Raw genomic sequence first — 23,691 nt, forward strand, 5'->3', positions numbered from 1 at the left:
GTGGCTGTCATTCAAACTGCATTGGCGGAGAGGATAAATGAATACAAAAAGCGCGGAAGGCATACGACGTCGCACACGCTGGATGAGCAGTCGGTGGTGGACAGCATAAGCCGTCGCACACGCTTGATGGCTTAAGCTGTTGTGTTATTAGTTACATGACTTGTGTCAAATTGTGGGGGTCACTAGTATTTACATTGCTTTTTTGAACTGTTCCCTGTTCTTGCGTTTGCAATGTCGTGAGCAAGTAATCAAAGGAATTTTCACTGTCACGCACTTCAGTTTCACTATTTGAAAAAATGTTTCCCGGTGTGACCTGAGAAATTGTCTCATCAAGCGTCATTAAAGTAACATCATGATTAGCTATATTACCAGTGTCATAATTTATTAATAGTGGGATGCCAACCTGGTTCTTTTAGTAGCCATTGGCTAGTTCACGAGTTGGCACGTTACTTTCAACTGTTGCCAAGCTCGGATTTCTGCCATCTTTGCGTATTGCAATTTGTAATGAATTTTCAACAATGGCCATTCATTTGACTCTGCTGTGAACAATGTTTACCAAAATTATGAAAAGAAAAAAAATTTTCAAAAGCAAAATTTTGTTTATACTAGTACTTTTCAATTAAAGCAGTTTTATATGCATATTCATTAATGAACCTTACTGTTCTCTTATACAGTCTTACAGAATTTGAATGAATGATTTTGCACTTAAATGTTGACTTTACACAAACTTTTGTCTTTCCTATAGAAATGCACTTTCCGTAATGGATATTAATTGGAAGGAAAAGAGATTATTTACTTTTAGAGAGACAGTGCCAAGCACGGCCGTATAAGCATACAGCGTAGCAGCTCCTTACCTTTTACCACTGAAATCCACATTCCTGGTGCGTCTTATTTGTAGGCAGTACTAAATTTTAATTTGCTCCTTCAAGTTGTTAATAGTTCCAATCTCACAGATGTGTAACAATTGCAACAAAGACCTCATTAGTTTCTTGTAACAATAAAATTGATCATTTATCTAAAAAAAAAAAATTATCTCAACAATTGAAAGGTCTTCTCATATTCCTCTCGGTGCCGTCCTTTGAACGGTCACCATTGAATAGTCGCAAGGGGAACAAATAAGTAATATATAATGGAAACTGATTAAAAATTGCTGCTTAAATAATTAAAAGGGAAATTTTGAAAGAATAATTGGAAGAAATTGGAAGGAACCTATATCTTGAGTGAACTTTAACTGGCACTAATATCAACAGACCTTCAATATTCAATTCATTTAAGATGAACATTCACCATTTAAATTTAAATATTTCATGTTATCGCCATTGTGCATAGAGCCGGTTATGACGATCGACCCTCTTCTGCTCATGTTTGCTTCGATCCTCTTGATGCAGGATTCTCAGCACATCGCGGAATGATGAACAGATGGTTTTTTAATAATAAACTACGTCTCCCAAATAACTTTTATAACACTTCTTTAATGTCCTGTTAGAGTAGACATTTTTGAACAATATTAATGGGCAGAACTCTTCATATCTCTGCCTGCTACCACTTATAGGATAAATAGATCTTTTAACTGTATTAACTCGGTGAACTTGTAACAAGTCCATCCGCTACCTCTTATAGGGATAAACAGATGAATATAAAGAATTTAAAAAATTGAAGAGCATATCTCTACTTGTTTTGTTTGTATGCCAATGTTATCTGTGGTATAAAATTATTATTTTATTCGTTTGTGTGTCTGTCGACCTGCCAGCACTTTCATTTGGTAAGTCACATCATCTTTGTTTTTAGGTATATATATATATATATATATATATATATATATATATATATATATATATATATATATATATATATATATATATAAAGAAAAGAATGAGGGAGAAAAGAAAAGAAAATAATAATAATGATAATATGATACATTACAAAAGTTTGCAAACATCTGACATGTACTGACATGTACAGTTGCTGATCTTGTTGGCATCTGTAGCTTCACATTCACAGGTGGTATGGTTCCTGGTAATGTATGACAAACCTCATTGTCTTCCCTTTTGGAGAATACAGACTTGAAAACATAACACACATCACCCTCTGGCCCACCTTGTACTGAGATAAAGTTGCCATACACTTTGCTGCCTCCTTTTGCCTTTCCAATGCCTCAGTGATCACTTGTTGCAGCCTCTTTCAAACTTTTCTCACAGTTCTCATGAACTCTCAGTCTGACTCTCTGTTCCTGCTCCCTTTCTTCTTAATTGTATCAAATGCAATGGCACCTTTTTACCATACAACATTCACCAACTTGAATGGCGACTAGTTGGTGCTGTTATGTATCTTCAAATTGTATGCACTCACCACAAAATATAATTGTTTGGCCCAAATCATATGGTGGAATGACTAAGCATCCTCTCGATCATTCAGTGAATGCACTCCATCCTTCCATTAATTGATGATGAAGTGGACTTTTTCTTGATTATTTCACTCTCAACAGCTGACACAAATCCTTTGTCTGGTCTGCCATGAAGTTCTTCCTTTGATCTTAGTTATTGTGTGTGTCATCCCAAACTCCAGTACTCATTTATTCACCAACATTTGTGTGACTGTGATAGGCTGCTGGTTCGGCATAAGCAGCATCTCTATACAATGAGAGAAATGTCCATTATAGTCAACACAAAATGATCCCCTGATGGAGTTTGGTTAAATGGTCCTAACACATCCACCCTAATAAATCTAAACTGTTTTGTGGCTTCTGGCAATCACTACAATAATACTTGTTTTCATCTAAAATCTGTATGTTGTGCACACTGTACACAGCTGTTGACATAGTGATCAACATCACTTTTTCTTCCTTTCCACCTGTACATCTCTACCATCCTCCGATTCACTGTTCTGCAGCCTCAAAACAAAATCATGCATTTCTCTCAGTACTTCTTCCATTAACTTCAATGGTACAACCACTTATGGTCCTAGTCTCATCTTTCCACACAACAAGCTGTCACACATACTGAACTGCTGCTGCTAATGGTGCTGCTTACATTTCCTGTCAGTGCTCTGTGCTGCTTGCCACTCAGCAAGGTTCTAACCCAGTGCTTGCATCACTGTTACCTTCATTCTTAGTGTGTCTTCATATTCATGTTTCTTCTCTGGTTTGTGGATTACTTCATACTCAAATTCACTGAGATTTAATACCTACCTTGTCAGTCTATTGCATGGGTCTTCCAAACATAATAACCACTTTAAAACAGCATTGTCAGTCACTACTTTAAACTTCCTCCAGTACATTACTCCTCCAGTACATTTCTCTATACACTGGCAAAGCATCTCTCTCTCTCTCTCTCTCTCTCTCTCTCTCTCTTTCTCTCTCTCTCTCTGGTAGAAAAATTCCTGTCAGCTCCATTCAATTGAATCAGTGCAAAAGCTATAGGCTGTTCATCTCCATCAACCTTGTGGCTCAAAACACAACAGAGAGCATGGTTCTATGTATCACATGATAATACAAATTCCATCTGAAAATCCAGGAACACCAACACTGTATGTGACATCAATACTTCCTTCGGCTTAATTAATGCTTTCTGACACTCCTCAGCCCACAAAATTTTATACTATTCATTAGTAACTGCATACGTGGTTGTGCTGTATCTGCAAACCCCCCTACAAATTTTCAATAGTAATTGCAAGACCCAGGAAAGGCTGCAACTCTTTGTTTGTTCCTGGTATTGGAAAATGATCCACCACTTGTATCAGTCTTGGATCAGTCCTTCCCATTTCCTTACTAATTACATGACCCAAATAATTCACTTCTTCCCATGCAAAGTGACATTTTTCATTACTCAGTGTTAAATTTGCAGCCTGTGTTCCTGTTTATCTCTTGAAAAAAACAGTTATGTCATCCAGGTACACTAAACATTGACAAGGCTTCAATCCTTTCAACACTCCATCCAACAAACACTGGAATGTGCTGGTGTGTTCTTTAAACCAAACAGCAGTCTTCTATACTGACAATATTCCAAAGTTTCTGAAAATCCAGACTTGCTCTATCCTACAGAGCCACCTCTAATTGGTGGTACCCACTGTCAGGTACATTGTCAAGAAATATGCTGCCTAAGGTTATCATTGATTTCTATGATGTTTGGAATGAGATAAGCATCTGTCAGAGCCTCACTGTTCAAATGGTGGTAGTTGCAGCAGAAGCAATACTTCTTCAATCCATCTATTGGTACAATTACAAATCCAGCTCCTCAAGGATTACTACTCTTCTATTATGCCATTGATCAACTGGTGAGTCATAAAAAATGAGCAAAGCATTGAGCACTGAGCTAGTACCTGTATAAGAACTGTCTTTCAAAATGAAGTAATGATCACTTTTTGTAGGATGTGCTGTTGGTATAAAATGCAGCTTTTACTCATCAGAAGAGCATTCTTTGTTTTTCAACTTTCTGACAGACTGAAATGCTTTCAAACTGGGGCTTTGTACATGGGCTGTAACATTTCTCTCTAAAGCAATTATTCAAAGTTTCATTGTACTGAAAGGTATCTGCTACTTTTCCAAACATTGTAATAGTAGTCTTCACATTTACAATCTTGGTGAAATTTCTCTTCTTCTTCCCTTTAATCCCTTGCTTTTAGTGTGCACAGACTTTGTTATATCCTAGCCAGTAATGCCAACCGAGCCCGCTGCCAAAAGGTTGGCACCATCAAAGTCCGGACGCCGTCCGCATAAGCAGCGCCAGCGATACAGGAAATCGCCGCAAGTCTGCGCGCGCCACCGCTGGCTTCTGGCTTCTTGAGCGCTGGAGTCGCGAGCGCGAGGACAGTTCTGTATTCGCCGCTCAGTGGGATACTCGCCACCGATTTGTGTACTTGCTAGTCAGTTGTGTGTTCATCACAGCAGAGTTGTTGTTTGTCGTCAGCCGACGCTGACCTAGCCGCTCCGACTCGAACTAGACAGATTTCTGTAGACACGGAGTTCACTACTGTGTTTCTGTATCTTCGTTAATAAAGATAAGTACCGACTTTTATTTAATCAGAGTGTTTGGGGTTTTCATCTTTCTGTTCACTGTTCCAGCGGACCGGTCTGCCCGCTATTAAAAGTGTGGCGGTGACTTCGTAAGCCGTTTCTACAGCGAAGTGTTTGTCACTACGAACGCCGCCACAAAAGACTTGACTATTCTATGTGATAAAGAAAGGGGAAATAATTAAAGAGCACCTGAAATGTAAAACATCATCTTTTCCATTGATACTTCAGTCTCCAAGGTGATGTGGATTCTCTGCATCACCCAAGTATCAATAGGGAGAACATGTCAAAGATTCTCAGGCTCCAGGCAATAGTCATAACTTGCACATGTGTGATATGCAGCAGCCATGGCAACCAAGTCACATGGCACCAACCTGTGACAAGTGTTTACTGCTAAATATCGCAGTTCAGCTATTGCTAGCCAGTTTCTCGCTAATCATTGAAGCCTTTAGTTATGCACCATTGAATAGTTGAGTTTTGACTTTGCCTGATTTGGAGTGCTCCCTGGATTGTTGTATATGCCTAAAACAATGTTGCCGCACTTTGGTTTTTTTGTTCATTTTGTGACCACCACTGTCATTTACCTCGTGAATTGCCTGTTTCATCAGTGAGAGTATCATAAACAATGTCCTACTTTCACAAAGTAGTATAAAAGAGTGGTGATGAGAACATCCTCACTGTGCAATTATTCCAGTCAGGCTTGGAACCCCAGTTTCTAAACTTGTGGCAGAAGCACTTGCAACAACAGCAGCAACAACTGCAGCAACAGTAACAGCAAGAAAAGTAGTGGAAATTCTACCAGAAACAGCAGACACAGCTGCTGCAGTTCTTGCAACACAAGTCTAATAAGTGACTGTAAACATCAGTATGCATTCTTTAAGATCTTCTAGTAGTAAGCTGCGAAAAGTGGTGCAAAAATTACAACCTCTTTCAGATTATAGTAGCTTTACTTTTTCTGGTGTTTGTGGTTTGCTGAAAGACTGTGCCAAACTCAAGTCATTGCAGCAAGGATCAAGTTTAATCAGTGTGTTAAGCAATATAAGAAACCCTATGCAACATGAGCTGCTGACTTATGAGGCTTGGCATCTAAGTGCGATTTTTCCTGTAAACAGTGTGGCACAGCACATGTTAACTCATTAATCCATAATGTTATTATCAATCGCACTCCCGATCAAGAAATTAGTGCAAGGCTATAGAGGCATCTGATCCTACCTTGAGTGCTATCTTAAAAATTACCAAAGGCCACAAAGTAATTCTGTCAGTGGAAGCTATTTCCATAATTCCTGTGGTGTTGACATTGTTGGTAGCATCGGTTACCATCATGCTCCGTGATCAGCCGATCACTTCCAATCCACATCATCATCCGATTTACAGAGCACTGATAGTCCAGCAACACAAGATTCAGTAGTTTAGTGCAGCAATCCCTCATCCTTATCAGTAGAAGTTTGCTGCTGGAGTGTACTGAACTAAGCTGAGGCTTGTGCAGTGTTTTGCTCCCCATTGTTGTCAAAAGACCACAAAAAAGTTTGTGCCATCAATCATATCCAGACTGCAGCCCACATCATCAATGGCATCACTGCTCTTTCTTGGACATAATCTGTTTTGTACACTGAAAGCCAGGATACCACTCAACTGTTTGCCTTGGCTGGCATGCTTCAACAAATTTGGCCATCAGCACACTACACACTATCTTGCAGCTTATTTTCTGTGGTCATTTCTCTCTTGCTTTTGGTATATTATTTGCTGCACCATCTATGGCTTTCCAAGTAAGAATTTTGTAGGTTCAACAATGTAGAATCCAGGCTGGAATGTAACAGTATTACAAAAAGGATAGCTGCTGCTCACCATATAGCAGAGATGCTGACTGCAGATAGGCACAACAAAAAGACTGTCAGAAAATGAGATTTTGTCCAAAAGGCCTTTCATTGGAAATAAAACGTACACACACACACACACACACACACACACACACACACACACACACTCATGCAAATGCAACTCACACATACATACACATACTTGACTGCAGTTTGTAGCTGCTAAGGCCACGCTCAGTCTTTTTGTTGTGCCTATCTGCAACTCAGCTTCTCCACTATATGGTGAGTAGGAACTATCCTTTTCATAATTTTGAAGGCCTTGTGTAATACACTTGTTTAAAACAAGTCCCACCCCTGATAGTGGCTAAAAGGGGATATACTGTAAATATAAAGTGTAGGGGATAATAATGCCTAGTCAAGTAAATACCCTTGTATCAGCTGACACAAAACAGGAACGTCCAAAACCAAATCAGTTCTAATAAGATGTAATAATGAATGTTTAACTGTATTTTAAGTTTCCAATCACTGCATTTGTCGCTAAGGCTATGCCGTGCTGATTGGCTACAAATGCGTAACTCAAGTTTGCTAATACATTGCAGTCTTTATCTTGGCATGACCTGGCTCATGCTGCCATGATCCATGGAGAATGGCTGCAGAAGCATTGTGTATAGATTATGTATTAGCAGGCTGAGATCCACTTTAAACAAAGCAAAACAAGTGGCATTTTCTCAATCTTTTTCCCTGTCTATTGCCTAATTTTATTCTTCTATTTTCTGAAAGTGTAACAGCAGTGGGTTGAGGGTGACCGAGACAGATTTTGAGTGAAACTATAGGCCTAATCTGTATAAGCCCATTAAGGGTAGTTGTAGCCCCGGGCACATTCAGGAATCTGTTCATTCATCCATGTAGATGATAACAGGTTGCCATTATGTTTGCAAACATGCCTACAGTGTTTCAGAGATATCTTGGGCAATTCATTCAGTGTATCCAGTGTGTTACCGGGGCCAAGTGGGAGCAGCAGCTGCGCATTCTACAGATATTGTTTGAGTGGCTCAAACCCCATGGTCTGCATTGTCACCTCAACAAATATGATTTCTTTGAGGCGAGTGTCAAGTTCTTGGGACATATATGTATTAAGTAGAGATGTGCTCACACCCTCACAGGATCATGTGTATGCAATCACTAACTTAGTGGCTCCTAAGAACCTCAAAGAACTACAGTCGTTTCTCAGCAAAGTAAATTAATATTCCAGGTTTGTTCCCAATGTTGACCACATTTTCCATCTGCTCAATGAACTGCATAAAAAAGTATTAAATTTGTGTGGTACTGAACTGCCCCATAAATATACTGACAGCACAGAACAGCTCATTGCATTTACATCAAAATCATTTAAATGTGGTGCAGAGGAATTACTTGTACATTCAGAAGGAAGTGTTGACTATCATATATGGCATCCAGAAGTGTCATATGTATTTCTAGAAGTTGAATATGCATTTCTATGGTGCTAAGTTTCAACTGGTGACTAATCACCACATGTCACTCTGAGTCTGATTCATTTTCTCGTTTGCCATGCAGTTCAGGTACTAAATTTGATGGGCATCAAGTGCAGTGTTTTGCTTTAGATGCAAATCAGCAGCACAACGTTAAATAATTTCTGATTACAGCATTTGAAGTAGGAGGAGAAACAGTCCATGATGCACTCCACTGCAGGGTATTGTCTGCTGCATGTGTGTGTGTGTGTGTGTGTGTGTGTGTGTGTGTGTGTGTGTGTGTGTGTTTTTATGTGTGTGTGTGTGTGTTGGGGGGAGGGGGGGGGGGTTGCCTAAGGGCACTGATCTGGAATGGTGCACCGATTTTTCCTTATGGCACAGGCTTAGAATAACTGAGGGGGTCATTTTGTTGACTAAAGATGATGATGAATGCCAGGTAGTAGTTCCTCCCATGACTGCCCCCTGTCCTGAACCTCTTCCACCTGCACATTGGGAAATGTACAAAATGGAGGCAATAGTGTGGTGTCATGTGTGTTGGCCTGGAGAAGACACCACCATTGAATGCACCATCCATAACTGCCATGCATGGGCCCACAGCCCATCAGGTTCAATGCAGTTGGCCACACCCTGACTACTTCTGGCAAAGAGCACATATTGATTTCAGGGGAGCAACATGGTTGCTAGTTGTCAGTGACCTCCCTAATTTTCCATATGTCAAAAGGGTGTCTACATCCATTACGGCAGCTACTGTCCGTGCCATGTCCATCATATTTGCAATAGTGGGGCACCTTTCACTCAGATTTCTGGCAATGGCCTTCAGTTCACTGCATCACCACTTCAGGATTTTGTCAATGGTGTAGCACTGAGCACCTGACCACCATCCCTTTACATCCTGCATTCAATTTGGAATCCAAGGAGATGGTAAGGACACTGAAGATTCAGATTTGCAAACTACCGATGACAGCAGAATCCAGGGAAGCACACACACCATATTCTTTCCCACCTACTGGCCCAACTCGTAAATGGATGTAGCCCAGACAAAATTCTACATGGGTGCCAACCCCTCATCCTATTCAAGCTGCTGCACTGGACTCAGCAGGCTCACCCTTCACAGGCAGAAACACATTACCATGTAGGCTCCCATGTCTGGGCTCGTAATTTTGGCCAGGACATTGAGTGGCCCCAAGATGTCGCCACCAGCAACAGGGGCAGGCAGATGTTTGAGGTAGATGCCAGAGAGGAGCAGCTCTGCGTACAATGTGATGTAGCACCCCTACTCCACTACTGAGTGGGAATGCCATCTGCAACAATTTCAGGGACAAGCCAACCCACCAGTCTGCCCTTTATTACTATGACTTCCACTGTACATTTGACATCAACAGGAAGTCAACGATGACTAGTGACAGAAGCCCAAAGAGGCAGAAACCCGTCTTCTCCCTACACCATTTCCATTACCCACCCCAGCCTGGTGGACCCCTCCCCTCACCACTGATGAAGGCTGAAGACTTTTGGCCTGAAGTGCCCATGGAGACTGAACTGCAGGACCCATATCCACCATATCCAGCACCTACTGCCCATCAGACTGGCCCAAGCTTCACCCTAGACTCCATCAATTGTCAGAAGATATCAGAGATACTTGGGCTCCAGTGATATGTCCAACTTGCTTTCACGTGAGGTGCAGCAGCCGTGACAAGTATCTCTGGTGTTGCTGCCCTCCGGCAAGTGTTTACCACCAAAAACTGAAGCACAGTTATTGCTCCAAAAACAGCATCACAGTTATTGCTAGCCAGCCTCTTGCTAGTCATTGAAGCCTTTCATTGTGCACCATTGAATAGTTGAGTTTAGACCTCATCTGATTAATGATACTGATTTGGATTTGTCCCTGGATTATTGCATAAGCTTAAGACGACATTGCTACACACTGGATTCGTTTCAGATAATTATTTACTTGGTGATTTCCAGGGTCATTTACCTCCTATACCATCTGTTTTATTCTGCTGGTATCCATGTTACCTTCAGTGTGAGTTATAATAAACACTGATCTACCTACACAGAGTAACACATAAGAGACATATTATTCCTTACAGTTCATTCATAATTCAGAAACAAGTTTTATCACCATCACCATAAAGGAAATTCATTACTTAAAATAAATTTGGTATTTTTTTGTGGAAATCACTTTCATGTTACACAAATTAAAATCTTTGTTCTTTTTCAGAAAGTGAAAGAATCTTTGCTGGCATATCCAACAAAGAAGAGAGATGAATGGGTTCTGGAATGGCCAGGTCAAACTGTATTAGCTGTTTCAATGACTTTCTGGACTTCAGAAGTACATGAAGCAATCAGGAAAGGTCCTATGGGCCTCCGTCAATATCTTGATATGAGTAATGAACAGATAGACAGAATAATTGACTTAGTTAGAGGAAAACTGTCTTTGCAGAACAGGATTACTCTAGGTATTTTTAAATTTTATTGTAAATGATTTATTTAAAATAACTGATTTTATAGTTTGCAGACAGCTATTCACATACAAAAGCATAAATATCCCATTTGTCACAATGAATATTCACCAAAATGAGAAGTGGAACTGGTCTAAAGTTTGGAAAAAAGAGAGATGTCAAAAAAACCTTCAATTTATGTGTACAGAATAGCATTGAAGGAAAGTCAGTCCATTCTCCAGAGGTGAAAGCTGCAACAAAGTGAGCTTGAAAGTAACTTTTTTTGCATCATTTCATGTTTTTTATTTTCTTTTTATTTTATAACTGTAGCTTTCCTATCTTTGTTGATGTGTTTCTTTAATCTGTGAGTGGACATGACCATCAGGTTGTGACTTTTACAAATGGAGACCAATCTATAGCCATTTTGGTTGGCTCTTGCGAAGGTGGGACAGTTTACGATCAGTTTCTTTTACTTTTGTTTTCAACCAAGTTGAGCATTGAAATCACCCTTAAGAAACTTCACATGGTGTTAGGTACTTTAACTTGTGTTTCATCCAGCAGATCCCATTTGTTTCTATCCTTTGAAGGGGTATGTGTGGTAGGGGTATGTGTGTTAAGTAGGGTGTAAGTTATTTTGGCATGTTTGATTTCTGATACAGACAGTCTATCATTCACTGGTTCAAAATTTGTGGCTGTTTACAGAGGCTGGTCCTCATGACAAATGCAGTCCCAAGCTTCTGCAAAAGAATATTGTGATTTGAACATTGCATTAGAATGACCACAAAAATCTCAGTGAGACCTCCCACCACCATCTGTGATACTTTTACTGTATGAATAGAAGCTGGTACCTATTGGTGGAGTGCACATTATTGCTTTTTAGAGTTACCCATTCTTTGGATAAGGGAAGACCCTTATTTTATGTGCAAAATCATGATGTGTCACTAGTCTTTTATGATTTTGTTTCATTCCACCACATTTTACATATTTTTGTAGGAAGCTGTGCATATTATGTTCATCGGTCTAGTTTTAAACATTAGTTTAGTGTATATTCCTGTGGCTGTACTGCATTTCAGACATGTGCTGCAATATTTGATGACAATGACATTAAATTATTGCAGGTGCTCTTGTGGTTCTGGATGTCCATGCTAGGGACGTGCTTGCAGGAATTATTGACAAGAATGTTTTAAAAGATGATGACTTCCAGTGGTTATGTCAACTTCGTTATTATTGGGAGGTAACTCTTAGCAAGGAATTTACTTTTCTAACTAAGAAATCATTAAAGATAATTTTGATGTTGGCAACTTAGAATGAACTTCTAATATGTTAAGACTGTTAAGATTCGTAAAAGCACAACCAGCATTTCTCATATGGTTTATAATGTTACTCTTTTATTTTGAGATGTTTTTCTAGGTGAACACACAGTTTTATGCTTAGTCTGCATTCTCGCAAATTAAGTAGTAACAAAAGAGTATCATCTTCCCCCAACTACCCAGCCAGGAATATATTTAGAAATGTTTGAATCTCTATCATTTGTAAATTCTTAAAATTGTTTTATTAGTAGAAATTGAGAAAAATGGAAGAAGAAAGTGTTAGTGCTGAAGTGCTTAAGGGAAGACAAACTGTGGATTAGGAAAACCAAAATAGTAATGGATTAACAGTCAAAATTCATATTATTATTTAATAATAATTACACCACTTTGTAAGCCGTACATCAGAGATTGGGCTAAATGGGGTAGAAATGGAAATGAAGGAAAAGTAAATGCAGAAGATTGTAAGGAGGAAGTAACTGGTCTTTCTGGAGGGGCTGTCAGAAGATAGATACAAATGTGAGAACTAAGTGTAATTATAATAAGTAAGAAAAATAAACTTTTAAAGAAATAAATTATAAAAATATACGAAAAATTTTTTTAGAGTAGGACATAAATTAATTTAAATACCTGAGGAGAATAATAATAATGGGAGAAATCAAGGCTTGGGTGAGAACAGAAGAACTAAGCATGTTGACAGTGGTGTGAATTATAATCATGTAGATGGCAGGAGCCACACACCTGATGGAATGCCAGTTTGCACCTATGTCCAGAAGCAGTGATATTGGGAGGGAAATGCAGATGACTGATCAATAACAAGTGACACTTGAATTCTCGTGCATTATACAGATCAATGAACTGCTTTTGCACTTTTAAGTGTTCTTGTTTACATTTATAATCCACTTTTGGAATTAATTCCAGGGTCATTATCAGCACATCCCAGCACTGAGATTACAGTTGTTTTTGTTTTAACACAATGGATGACCTTAACAGTTACGTTATTGAAAGGTTACTGCAGCTATGTACATCATCCCAATGCCTGTAGCATAACCAGCTCTTTCCTGAACAGAAATTGTGTAGAAATAAATAACATTTGAAATCTATTTTAAGTGACTTGGACCACATGACATTTATAATCACACAACCCTTCCAGTCTATGCCATGATAGCTGGCTAGCTTTTTTGTAAAATGGGGTACATTTCATGCCAAGGACAAATGGTCATAGATTGATTAAGGAGAAAATAATATAGAGCACTGAATTATTCCATATACCGGATTTTCCCTTCCTCTGACACACATTTCATTTCACTTCAAAATCTCTTTCTAGATGCAACTTTTTTTATCTCCAGGAATGTGTCCATATCATGAGGAATACTTCTGATACTTGAACTGTTTTCATTCCATCATGTGATTTAACTGTGATTATTTGTTCATCAAGATCAGATAAAGCATTAACTATTAGCTTTTGTTTGTAGAGCTGTAAGCTTTTGGATCTATGATAGATCAGAGCCACTTTACAAATTGATTCTATTCTAATTATTATCAATTACGAAGTGGAGCTTTACAGTCAGTATTGGGCTATGAAAAAAGAATTGTAAAGTCAGTATATGTTATCCTATGCTTGTGTCCGGCCCCGGTAGCTGAGTGGTCAGCGTGACGGAATGTCAATCCTAAGGTCCCGGGTTCGATTCCCGGCTGGGTCGGAGATTTTCTCCGCTCAGGGACTGGGTGTTGTGTTGTCCTAATCATCATTATTTCATCCCCATTGACGTGCAGGTTGCCGAAGTGGCGTCAACTCGAAAGACCTGCACCAGGCGAACGGTCTACCCGACGGGAGGCCCTAGCCACACGACATTTCATTTCATCCTATGTTTGTTCTTGATGGAGTATTATTATTTGGTTGTTTTTCAGAAATGAGAAGGTGAAGTGATTAGGGCCTATGGCACTGGATTCATTTTCAAGTCCAAATCTTATCTGGTCATCCAGATTTTATGTTTTCTGTGTTTGGCCTGGGTTAGTTAAGGTTAATATCAGGATGGTTTGTTTGAAAAGGCCACATATGATTCACTTTATTAAACTCATCTACTTTGAGTTCCATCTCTAATGAATTCGTTGTTGATGAACCATGAAACCCCAATAATTTTTCCTTTTTTGTAGGTTTATTTTGTGTGTATGTTCCAAAATGTTGAGAGGAGCTATTGGTGTACTAATAAAACCAACCTGTTGTGTGCCAGAGCATTAGAAATGCTGGTCAGGGAAAATTTTACTGAGATTTGTGAACTGTAATTTGACACTTATTTTCTGTGGACATTTCTCTTGCTGGGATGACTAGGACCAGGTGAAGCAAATGGGGGAGAAGTTGTTGAGGTTCTGGAGGAATGTGAATAAGGTGTCCTCACCTTCAATCCAGATAGCAAAGATGTCATCAATGAATCTTGTGATCTACAAGCTACACATCAAAGGCAGGGCTACCTGTGAAACCAGTCATGTGATCTACAAGCTGTTCAGATTCATTGTTGACATCTTTGCTATCTGGATTGAAGGTGAGAACACCTTATTCACATTCCTCCAGAACCACAACAACTTCTTCCCCATTTACTTCACCTCGTCCTACTCAACCCAACAAGCCACCTTCCTAGATGTTGACCTCCGCCTCAGAGATGGCTACATCAGTACCTCCATCCATATCAAACCTACTAACTGCCAGCAATACCTCCACTTCGACAGCTGCCACCCATTTCATACCAAGAAGTCCCTTCCCTACAGCCTAGCCACCCTAGCAGTGGCGAGCAGTCCCTCTCTAAATATAACGAGGGTCTTACTGAAGCCTTCACTGACTGTAATTATCCTCCCATCCTTCTACAAAAACAAATCTCCCGTGCCTTATCTTTCCAGTCTCCCACCACCTTCCAAAGTCCCACAGTCCGGCCACAGAGGAGCATTCCCTTCATAACTCAGTACCATCTGGGACTGGAGCAACTGAATTACATTCTTGCCAGGGGATTCAATTACCTCTCGTCGTGCCTTGAAATGAGAAATGTCCTACCCACTATCCTTCCCACCACTCCTACGGTGGTATTCCGCCAACCACCGAACCTACACAATATACTTGTTCATCCTTACAGAACCCTTGCTCCCAATCCCTTACCTCATGGCTCATACCCCTATAATAGACCTAGATGCAAAATCTGTCCCATACATCCTCCTACCACCACCTACTCCAGTCCGGTCACTAACATTACCTATCACATCAAAGGCAGGGCTACAAGTGAAACCAGTCATATGATCTACAAGCTAAGTTGCAACCACTGTGCTGCAATCTATGTAGGCATGACAATCAACAAACTGTCTGTCCGCATGAATGGCCACTGACAAACTGTGACCAAAAAACAAGTGGACCACCCTGTAGCTGAACATGCTGCCAAACATGGTACGCCTCATCTCAATGACTGCTTCACAGCCTGTGCCAAATGGATCCTTCCCACCAACACCAGCTTTTCTGAATTGCACAGGTGGGAACTTTCCCTGCAATACATCCTACGTTCCCTTAACCCTCCCAGCCTCAACCTTCATTAGTCACTGTACTCACCCATCTAGCCCCCTCCCTGTTCCCATTCCAGCACTACACAGCCATCATTTCACCGCTACACCCAGTCTTTTAATTTCTTTTATTTTTATTTCTCTCCTTTCTGCTACTTACCCCCTCCACCCTCCGCACCTTCTCTCCTACCCTCCGTCTAAATTGCAACACTTCACAATCCACCACTCCCACAATACTATCCCTCCCCCTCCCCGCCCCAACAACCTCCTTACCCCCACCCGGACACCACTCCCATCATGCTGCTGCTCGCAGAGTAATTTCAGCTCTCTGAGACTGTGGATGTGTGTGCAAGTTGTGCTTGCGTGAGTATGTGTGAGTGTGTGTGTGCGTGTCTGTATGTGTGTCTATTGCTGACAAAGGCCTTAATGTCCAAAAGCTATGATTGTGTGACTCTTTTTATTGTGCCTATTGTGGCTCAGCATCTCCGCTATTTGGTGAGTAGCAACTTTCCTTCTCTCGTATTGTTACATTCCATCCCGGATTTTCCATTGTTTGATAAAAGAAATTATTCAGATAGTGAATGGAGACGAAAATTTAATAGTCATGGGTGACTGGAACTCGATAGCAGGGAAAGGAAGAGAAGGAAACGTACTAGGTGAATATGGAATGGGAGTAAGGAGTGAAAGAGGACGCCGCCTGGTAAAATTTTGCACAGAGCGTAACTTAATCATAGCTAACACTTGGTTCAAGAATCATAAAAGAAAGTTGTATACATGGAAGAAGCCTGGAGATACTGGAAGGTCTCAGGTAGATTATATAATGGTAAGATAGAGATTCAGGCACTAGGTTTTAAATTGTAAGACATTTCCAGGGGCAGATGTGGACTCTGACCACAATGTATTGGTTATGAACTGTAGATTAAAACTAAAGAAGCTGCAAAAAGGTGGAAATCTGAGGAGATAGGACCTGGATAAACTGAAAAAACCAGAGGTTGTAGAGAGCTTCAGGGAGAGCATTAGTGAATGATTGACAAGAATGGGGGAAAGAAATACAGTAGAAGCAGAATGGGTAGCTTTGAGAGATGAAATAGTGAAGGTAGCAGAGGATGAAGTAGGTAAAAAGACGAGGGCTAATAGAAATTATTGAGTAACAGAAGACATATTGAATTTAATTGATGCAAGGAAAAAAATATAAAAATGTTGTAAATGAAACAGGCTAAAAGGAATACAAATGTCTCAAAAATGAGATCGACAGGAAGCGCAAAATGGCTATGCAGGGATGGCTAGAGGACAAATGTAAGGATGTAGAGGCCTATCTCACTAGGGGTAAAATAGATACTGCCTACAGGAAAATTAAGGAGACGTTCGGAGAAAAGAGAACCACTTGCATGAATATCAAGAGCTCAGATGGATAACTAGTTCTAAGCAAAGAAGGGAAAGCAAAAAGGTGGAAGGAGTATATAGAAGGTCTATACAAGGGCGATGTTCTTGAGGACAATATTATAGGAATGGAAGAGAATGTAGATGAAGATGAAATGGGAGATATGATACTGTGTGAAGAGTTTGACAGAGCACTGAAACACACAAGTCGAAACAAGGCCCTGGGAGTAGACAACATTCCATTAGAACTACTGGCAGCCTTGGGAGTGCCAGGCCTAACAAAACTCTACCATCTAGTGAGCAAGATGTATGAGACAGGTGAAATACCCTCAGACTTACCGAAATATCAGTTTAATAAGCCACGGCTGCAAAATACTAACACAAATTCTTTACAGACGAATGGAAAGACTGGTAGAAGCCGACCTCGGGGAAGATCAGTTTGCATTCTGTAGAAATGTTGGAACACGTGAGGCAATACTAACCCTACGACTTATCTTAGAAAATAGATTAAGAAAAGGCAAACCTACATTTTTAGCATTTGTAGACTTAGAGAAAGCTTTTGACAATGCTGACTGGAATACTCTCTTTCAAATCCTGAAGGTGGGTGGCAGGGGTAAAATACAGGGAGCGAAAGGCTATTTACAATTTGTACAGAAACCAGATAGCAGTTAGAAGAGTCGAGGGGTCTGAAAGGGAAGCAGTGGTTGGGAAGGGAGTGAGACAGGGTTGTAGCCTTTCCCCGATGTTATTCAATCTGCATATTGAGCAAGCAGTAAAGGAAACAAAAGAAAAATTCAGAGTAGGAATTAAAATCCATGGAGAAGAAATAAAAACTTTGAGGTTCATCGATGACATTGTAATTCTGTCAGAGACAGCAAAGGACCTGGAAGAGCAGCTGTAGTTTGTTTGTTAACTATTTTGTCCATTAATCTTTGTTTGTTGATATCATGTTCTACACGTTTTAAAATTTCTACTTCCTTGTCCCCCATTACTTCCTTTACTGCTTCCACGTGAGTATGCTGTTCACATATCCATTTTTTCGTGAACATTTTCTTTTCATCTCTGTGTTATCCTTTAGTGTTTCATAAAGTTACACAATGTATAAGTTGTTTCTTTTATGTTCTAACTTAAGTAATCCTATCGCCACTGTGATTTTCTCTACATTTTCTGGTAAGTTGTCACAGAAAGAATGCAGCTTCGCTACTTCTGATTGCACATTGTCTATGTTAACCTGCATATTCTTTTGCATTACCTGTAAATTATCCCAAGTTTCTCTGATTCCGGGTAGCTCCTGTTCATATGTGAGTGTGAGTATTTCAAATTTTTCTTCCACTGTGCCTTTTAATTTCTCACTCATATCATGAACTGAAGTTTGTACTTATTTGTCAATTTTCCTATCCACTTCCATGGAGATTTGCAAAATCTGCTGTGTAAACTTCGTATCCAGATTATTAATGAGTTCTGTGCACAAATTTTTTACCTTGTCTGAAATGTGTCATGCTTGTATTTACCTTTCCAATCTTGGACTTCACTGTGGTCGTGTCTGCTGTCATATTAGTCACGTCTGTTTGTATTGTGTCTAAACACGACGTCTTTGAATTTGTTGTGTTCAAATTAGTCTCTAAACCCAACATTTTTGAATTTACTATGTTCACATTGGTCTCTAAACCCGACATTTTTGAATTTATGTCTGTTTAACAGACATATCTTCCCTAGTCACTTCTGACCTACGCCTGTCAGCATCTGCATCTGTACTACACGTACTACTTTTATTTAAAATATTCATTTGCCTTGAGCTGTCAATAATTTCGTCTACTGTAATCAACGTATTGCTTGTAATGAAATGTTCTGTGTTCACGGGTGTCGAGTGCAACAATTGCATGTTTGCACCCAGCATCCAAATAATCATTACTTGACAGTTCCAAACTACTTATTGTTGCGTTTTGTAAATGCATGTCTACTACACTGGCATTTTGATTTTGAAATGTCATTCCGTATAGTTTTGTCCATGAATTATAGAATTCTTTATGCCTCTGCAGTTACCAAAATTAATATTTTCCCTCTTTGGATTTTACTTCTGCACTATTTCTCGTGCAACGGACTATATATACGTAATTGTAATCTCAGTTGTTGTTCACTCAATATGTTTTTCATACTGATAAAGAAATGTCATTCTCTCTACTTGATTGCAGTTGTGTTAGCCTCTGAAGCTTTAGGTTCTGGATTTTAGGAAACAGGTCCTTGGATTTTCTAATAGGTCTACTAGGAATGCATTTTCTACATGCATTGTGCGGTCCTACCTCATTGTTGTCTTGTAATTGGTACTCACCTCTATTGTACTTTCTTGTCCACTCTTGGTATTGTTGTCTTCTTCCTTGTAATTTATTTATTATTTCTTTTATTTCTGTTGGTATTTTTCCGATGTTACATCATCGTCTCCGTCATGTCATCAGTGTACATGAACCACACAGAAATTATTAACATACATGTATATTCATTGTCTTAACAGTACTAGTGCTCACAGTTTTGCCCACTATGTACCGCGCCTGTCACCTGACGCCACTTTATAACATAAAAAAAAATATATAAGAAACAAGTTTAGGTATGTGGGAATAATGAGATTAATTTTTCAGCACTCGGAGAAGCACAATAAGCTGGGCTATGCCTCTAAATGGGTTCATATTGGTTCTGCATGGATGAAACTGTCTTTCTCTTGTTGTAGATTTATGCTTACCAATTAATACTACTACCATGGAACAAGAGCTAGACTCAACTTACTTTTGCCAATAAAAAATAAACATAAAACTCAAAACAGCATTTTCTACCAAGGAATAAAACTGTACAATAAATTACCAAAACAGATACAAGAAATTGCAAAAATACACTGATTTGAAAGGCAGCTAAAAAGTAGCTGCTATGCAGTACATTTTATGCATTGAAGGATTACTTAGATGAAACAGCATAGGGGTTTTGTAAAAAAATGTTATACAAATAAATAATAATAATAATGATTATAAAACATCCAACATTTCACATAACACCTTTACACTATGTTTTTTTTTCCTTTTTTCCCTTTTCTAGAAAAACGTACCTCCAAGCTATGCATAGCACAGTACTAACACCTCTTCCTCTTTCTGAGCTCAACATCTCACTCATTATAGAAGGATGCTGACTCAGTTTGTGGTATAGAAAATGGCCCAGAGATCACCAGTGTGTGTGTGTGTGTGTGTGTGTGTGTGTGTGTGTGTAGTGATTGAAGTGTTATGAAACATTGTGTGTATAGTGTGTGCAGTGACTGATGGTGAGATATGAGTGGACATTGTAGCATTACATTTTTAATAAGTTATTTCTAAAAAAAAAAAAGTATTGTGTACCAAGAGTAAATCTAATGATTGTCTCTAACTAGAAATCTGTAATTGCATGTGTATACAGATTAGCTTATTTTTAAATTGGTCAAAACTTGCAAATACTTTGACATGCCCTATGTCGTTGTAAAAAGAGATCCACGGATGAATAAAGCTACTACTACTACTACTACTACTACATCTGATCACCATATCCACCTGCAAAATCTTCACTGTGTCCATGACATGGTAATCAGATCTTCGTGATAACTCCGAAGTACACAGGTGGGCTTCTTCAATTCTTCTATATTACAGTACTACTTGGAATAATAACTCAATTTGTCACTAACAAAATACAAATGTATTATTTCTTCTACACACAAAAAATATAGACTTTTCACTTATTCTCATAACCAAACTGGCTACCGCCGATTACGCTCTAAAATAAAGTGCGTCTATGTTCGTTAGCAGAGAGAGAGTCCTTCCTGTAACCGAGAAACAGAAAAACATCTTATGATTTTTAACATTTGAGAATCAACCATACATGACGGTAGGCTCAGCCTCTGTGCTGGGCTACCATTTCACCTTTTCTCTTTGCCTTTAAAGAAAACGAAAACATAAAAGCAAGAAATGCAGAAGGTATATCACATCTGCCGCCACTTGGCGAGTAGACTTTTTTATCTATCCAATTAAATAATTTTATCAATAATTGATTGTTTTCATTGCAAATATAGTGTGTCATATATTTAAACTCACTCAGAACTTTAGAAATCACATCATCTTACATACTACATTCTTGACAATGGAGGAAAAAAGAGAAAACAAAAAAAAAAAAATTATACTTATGGTTCATGCCTATAAGCTTTCAGTTGAGCGATATTGCGTAATCCAAACAATTTCTTAGATTTAGGATACACAGGTCTGTATGCATCAGGATGAGGATTTTCAAGAATTTTGAATGGTCCTATATAAATATCGAAAAAATTTCTTTATCTCAGATGTCAGCACTTTAGATTTCTCTATGCCTTTCACCCACACAAGATCTCCTACCTCAACTTAGGGAATCTGCCTCTTCCATCATGTCCCTTCCTTCTCCTATCCCCCTACTTTTTGATCATCTCCCTAACACACTCTTCTCTCTCTTGCAGTGACAGAATTTTACTTGGAGGAACTCTACATTCTCAGAAATAAAGTTAGCTGGTCTGTAATTAAACATGGTTTCATATGATGAAAAACCAGTCGAATGTAAGCTGTTCATAATATCCTGAAACTCACTGACATAATCTATCCGGGGGTATGGTTCTTAGTACAATATGTTCTAAACAGTCTTCCAATTTCTCTCATATATCTTTCTACGGGGTTACTCAAAGGAAGGTGCACCGAGGTTAGGATATGCCTTGTTTTTGTGTGATCAACAAAATCTTTCCAACCTAGTGATGATGTGGCGCTTATGAGGTCGACACCAGCATCGATATGTGTTCATTTTCGGACTCTAAGCATCGTCTTTGGACTCTGAACATTGTCTTTGTTCTGTTCCACCATGTTCAGTTCTTTGTGAGCCTTGCATGTGTTTAGGTGAATAAATGAACTACTGCTAAATGGGTGTTGGGTGGTGTAACCAACCTGAACCTCACCTCATTGGTGACCCCAAGTTGTAACGTCTTCCGTTTTCGGTGTTTTACTGTGTCCGCGACCTCCACGCTGGTCATTTTCGTGTGTATTACATTAACACAGCATTCGAACAATGACTTCGGCCCAGCACCTAACGCCAGATTTTGTGATCGACATGCATCATGTTGCGGGCAATGTACACCTGCCCGGACTGCAACACGATGCCTCTCACTCGATGATTCCGCCAATTTCGCCGGACGTTTTCGAGCCTGCAACAATAGGTGAGGTTAGGAGTGCGCATGTCTCTTGCTATCAAACGCCTTTCTTCCCGCCACATGTGATCTCCCTCATCGACTGTGCAGTTACCTCTTACGAATCTCCATGCAGTGCGGGACCAATGCCGATTTCTCCAAATGCTTCGTCGGACAATCTGCTACTGCCAGGACAACAATTTGCAATGCTGAAATCCGTGCAGTGCCACACAGATACCTGCACGTGGCCGGAACTGCTTTGTTCACAGGTCTACCTCCTCAGCATTCGACCATGCCTGTGCCTGCCTTGGTTCAGCATCAACACATGCTTTCCTGCTTCGATACCTCAGCCTGCAACAGGAACAATAACTTGTTATCTGTGCCTGACCTCCACCTCCATCCCACTGCTACGCCTCAGTGTTTTGTGCCACGACATTCACCTTATCCGCACACCGTATTGAGTGGAGTGACTATGAACAGTGAACATTCACAGATTCCATCCCACGTTTGACACCATTTCCCACACTGTGTTTCTGGACAGCCTGCACCTCCGCAGCCTCCCTGCAACACATGTGGCTCCAGCTCTGATCATACATCGAGCTTTCTGCGGACTAACATGTGTTCTCAAACTTTGAACTTTTTCTTACCTGTCTCCCCCGCACCAGCTCCAGTCGAGCTTCTGCTACCGTTCTCGGCACATCTCGGTGCCTCGTCCATGTCAGTCTTACGCGACGTGTCAATCTGAACACACCCAAAACGTGTTGAGCTTCCACAACCGCAATCGACACATGACGGTGTCTCACCCGCATCGGCCTTCCGTGTCGTGACGGATCGCGCTCAACCACAACGTATCGTCTTCACTCTGCCACCCGAACAGCCGTTGTTGCCACACCCCCTGGAGGCACACTCTCCTAGAAAACTACAGCAATAACAGTTCAATTCAGGCAGTGCCCCGACAAACTCAACTCCACCTGTTCTTCCAAACATTCTACAATGCCTACAGATGCTGCCGCCATTTTATCACAACAGAGCAACAACCTGGTTCAAAGTTGTGGACGAAGTGTTCGACCATTACAAACTCGACGAGTCAACCAGGTTTCTGTGCATTATCACCCACCTGCTTGACCAGGACGACTTGATTGCTGACCTGGTCGACGCTCCGGACTTATCTACCTGGTACACTCTAGCGAAAAAGACAGTTCCACGTCAGCTTGCACGCTCAACTGAGGCAGCAATACGGCAAGTGCTCCATGTTGAGCAACTAGGCAACGACAAACCTTCCCAGCTCTGGAGACGGCTACGTGCCCTGGTCAGCGCCTATCTATTCTCTGACACAGCTCTCCTCGCCATCTGGTCAGATAAACTATCTCCTCACATCCGCTTTGCTCTGGCTCAAAGGTCTCCCGAACCTGTCGAGCAAAGAATGACAGTTCCTGACAAGCTACACGATGTATCACTGCCCTATTTCGCCAGCCACTGCCTACCTGACAAGTCTCAGGTTCAGG

The 23,691-nt window shown here is 40.1% G+C and overlaps 1 protein-coding gene across 1 annotated transcript in view; it reads left to right on the top strand.

Annotated features, from left to right (window-relative positions):
• LOC126161364 (dynein axonemal heavy chain 7) overlaps positions 1–23,691 on the top strand; it is a 1,035,864-nt gene that overhangs the window by 350,127 nt on the left and 662,046 nt on the right. Inside the window, exons 15-16 of the mRNA XM_049917134.1 lie at positions 10,534–10,771; positions 11,872–11,987. Coding sequence (XP_049773091.1) covers positions 10,534–10,771; positions 11,872–11,987 — 354 coding nt within the window. The remainder of the gene's footprint in view (positions 1–10,533; positions 10,772–11,871; positions 11,988–23,691) is intronic.

The sequence above is a fragment of the Schistocerca cancellata genome, chromosome 2, assembly GCF_023864275.1.
Source record: "Schistocerca cancellata isolate TAMUIC-IGC-003103 chromosome 2, iqSchCanc2.1, whole genome shotgun sequence".
NCBI lineage: Eukaryota > Metazoa > Arthropoda > Insecta > Orthoptera > Acrididae > Schistocerca > Schistocerca cancellata.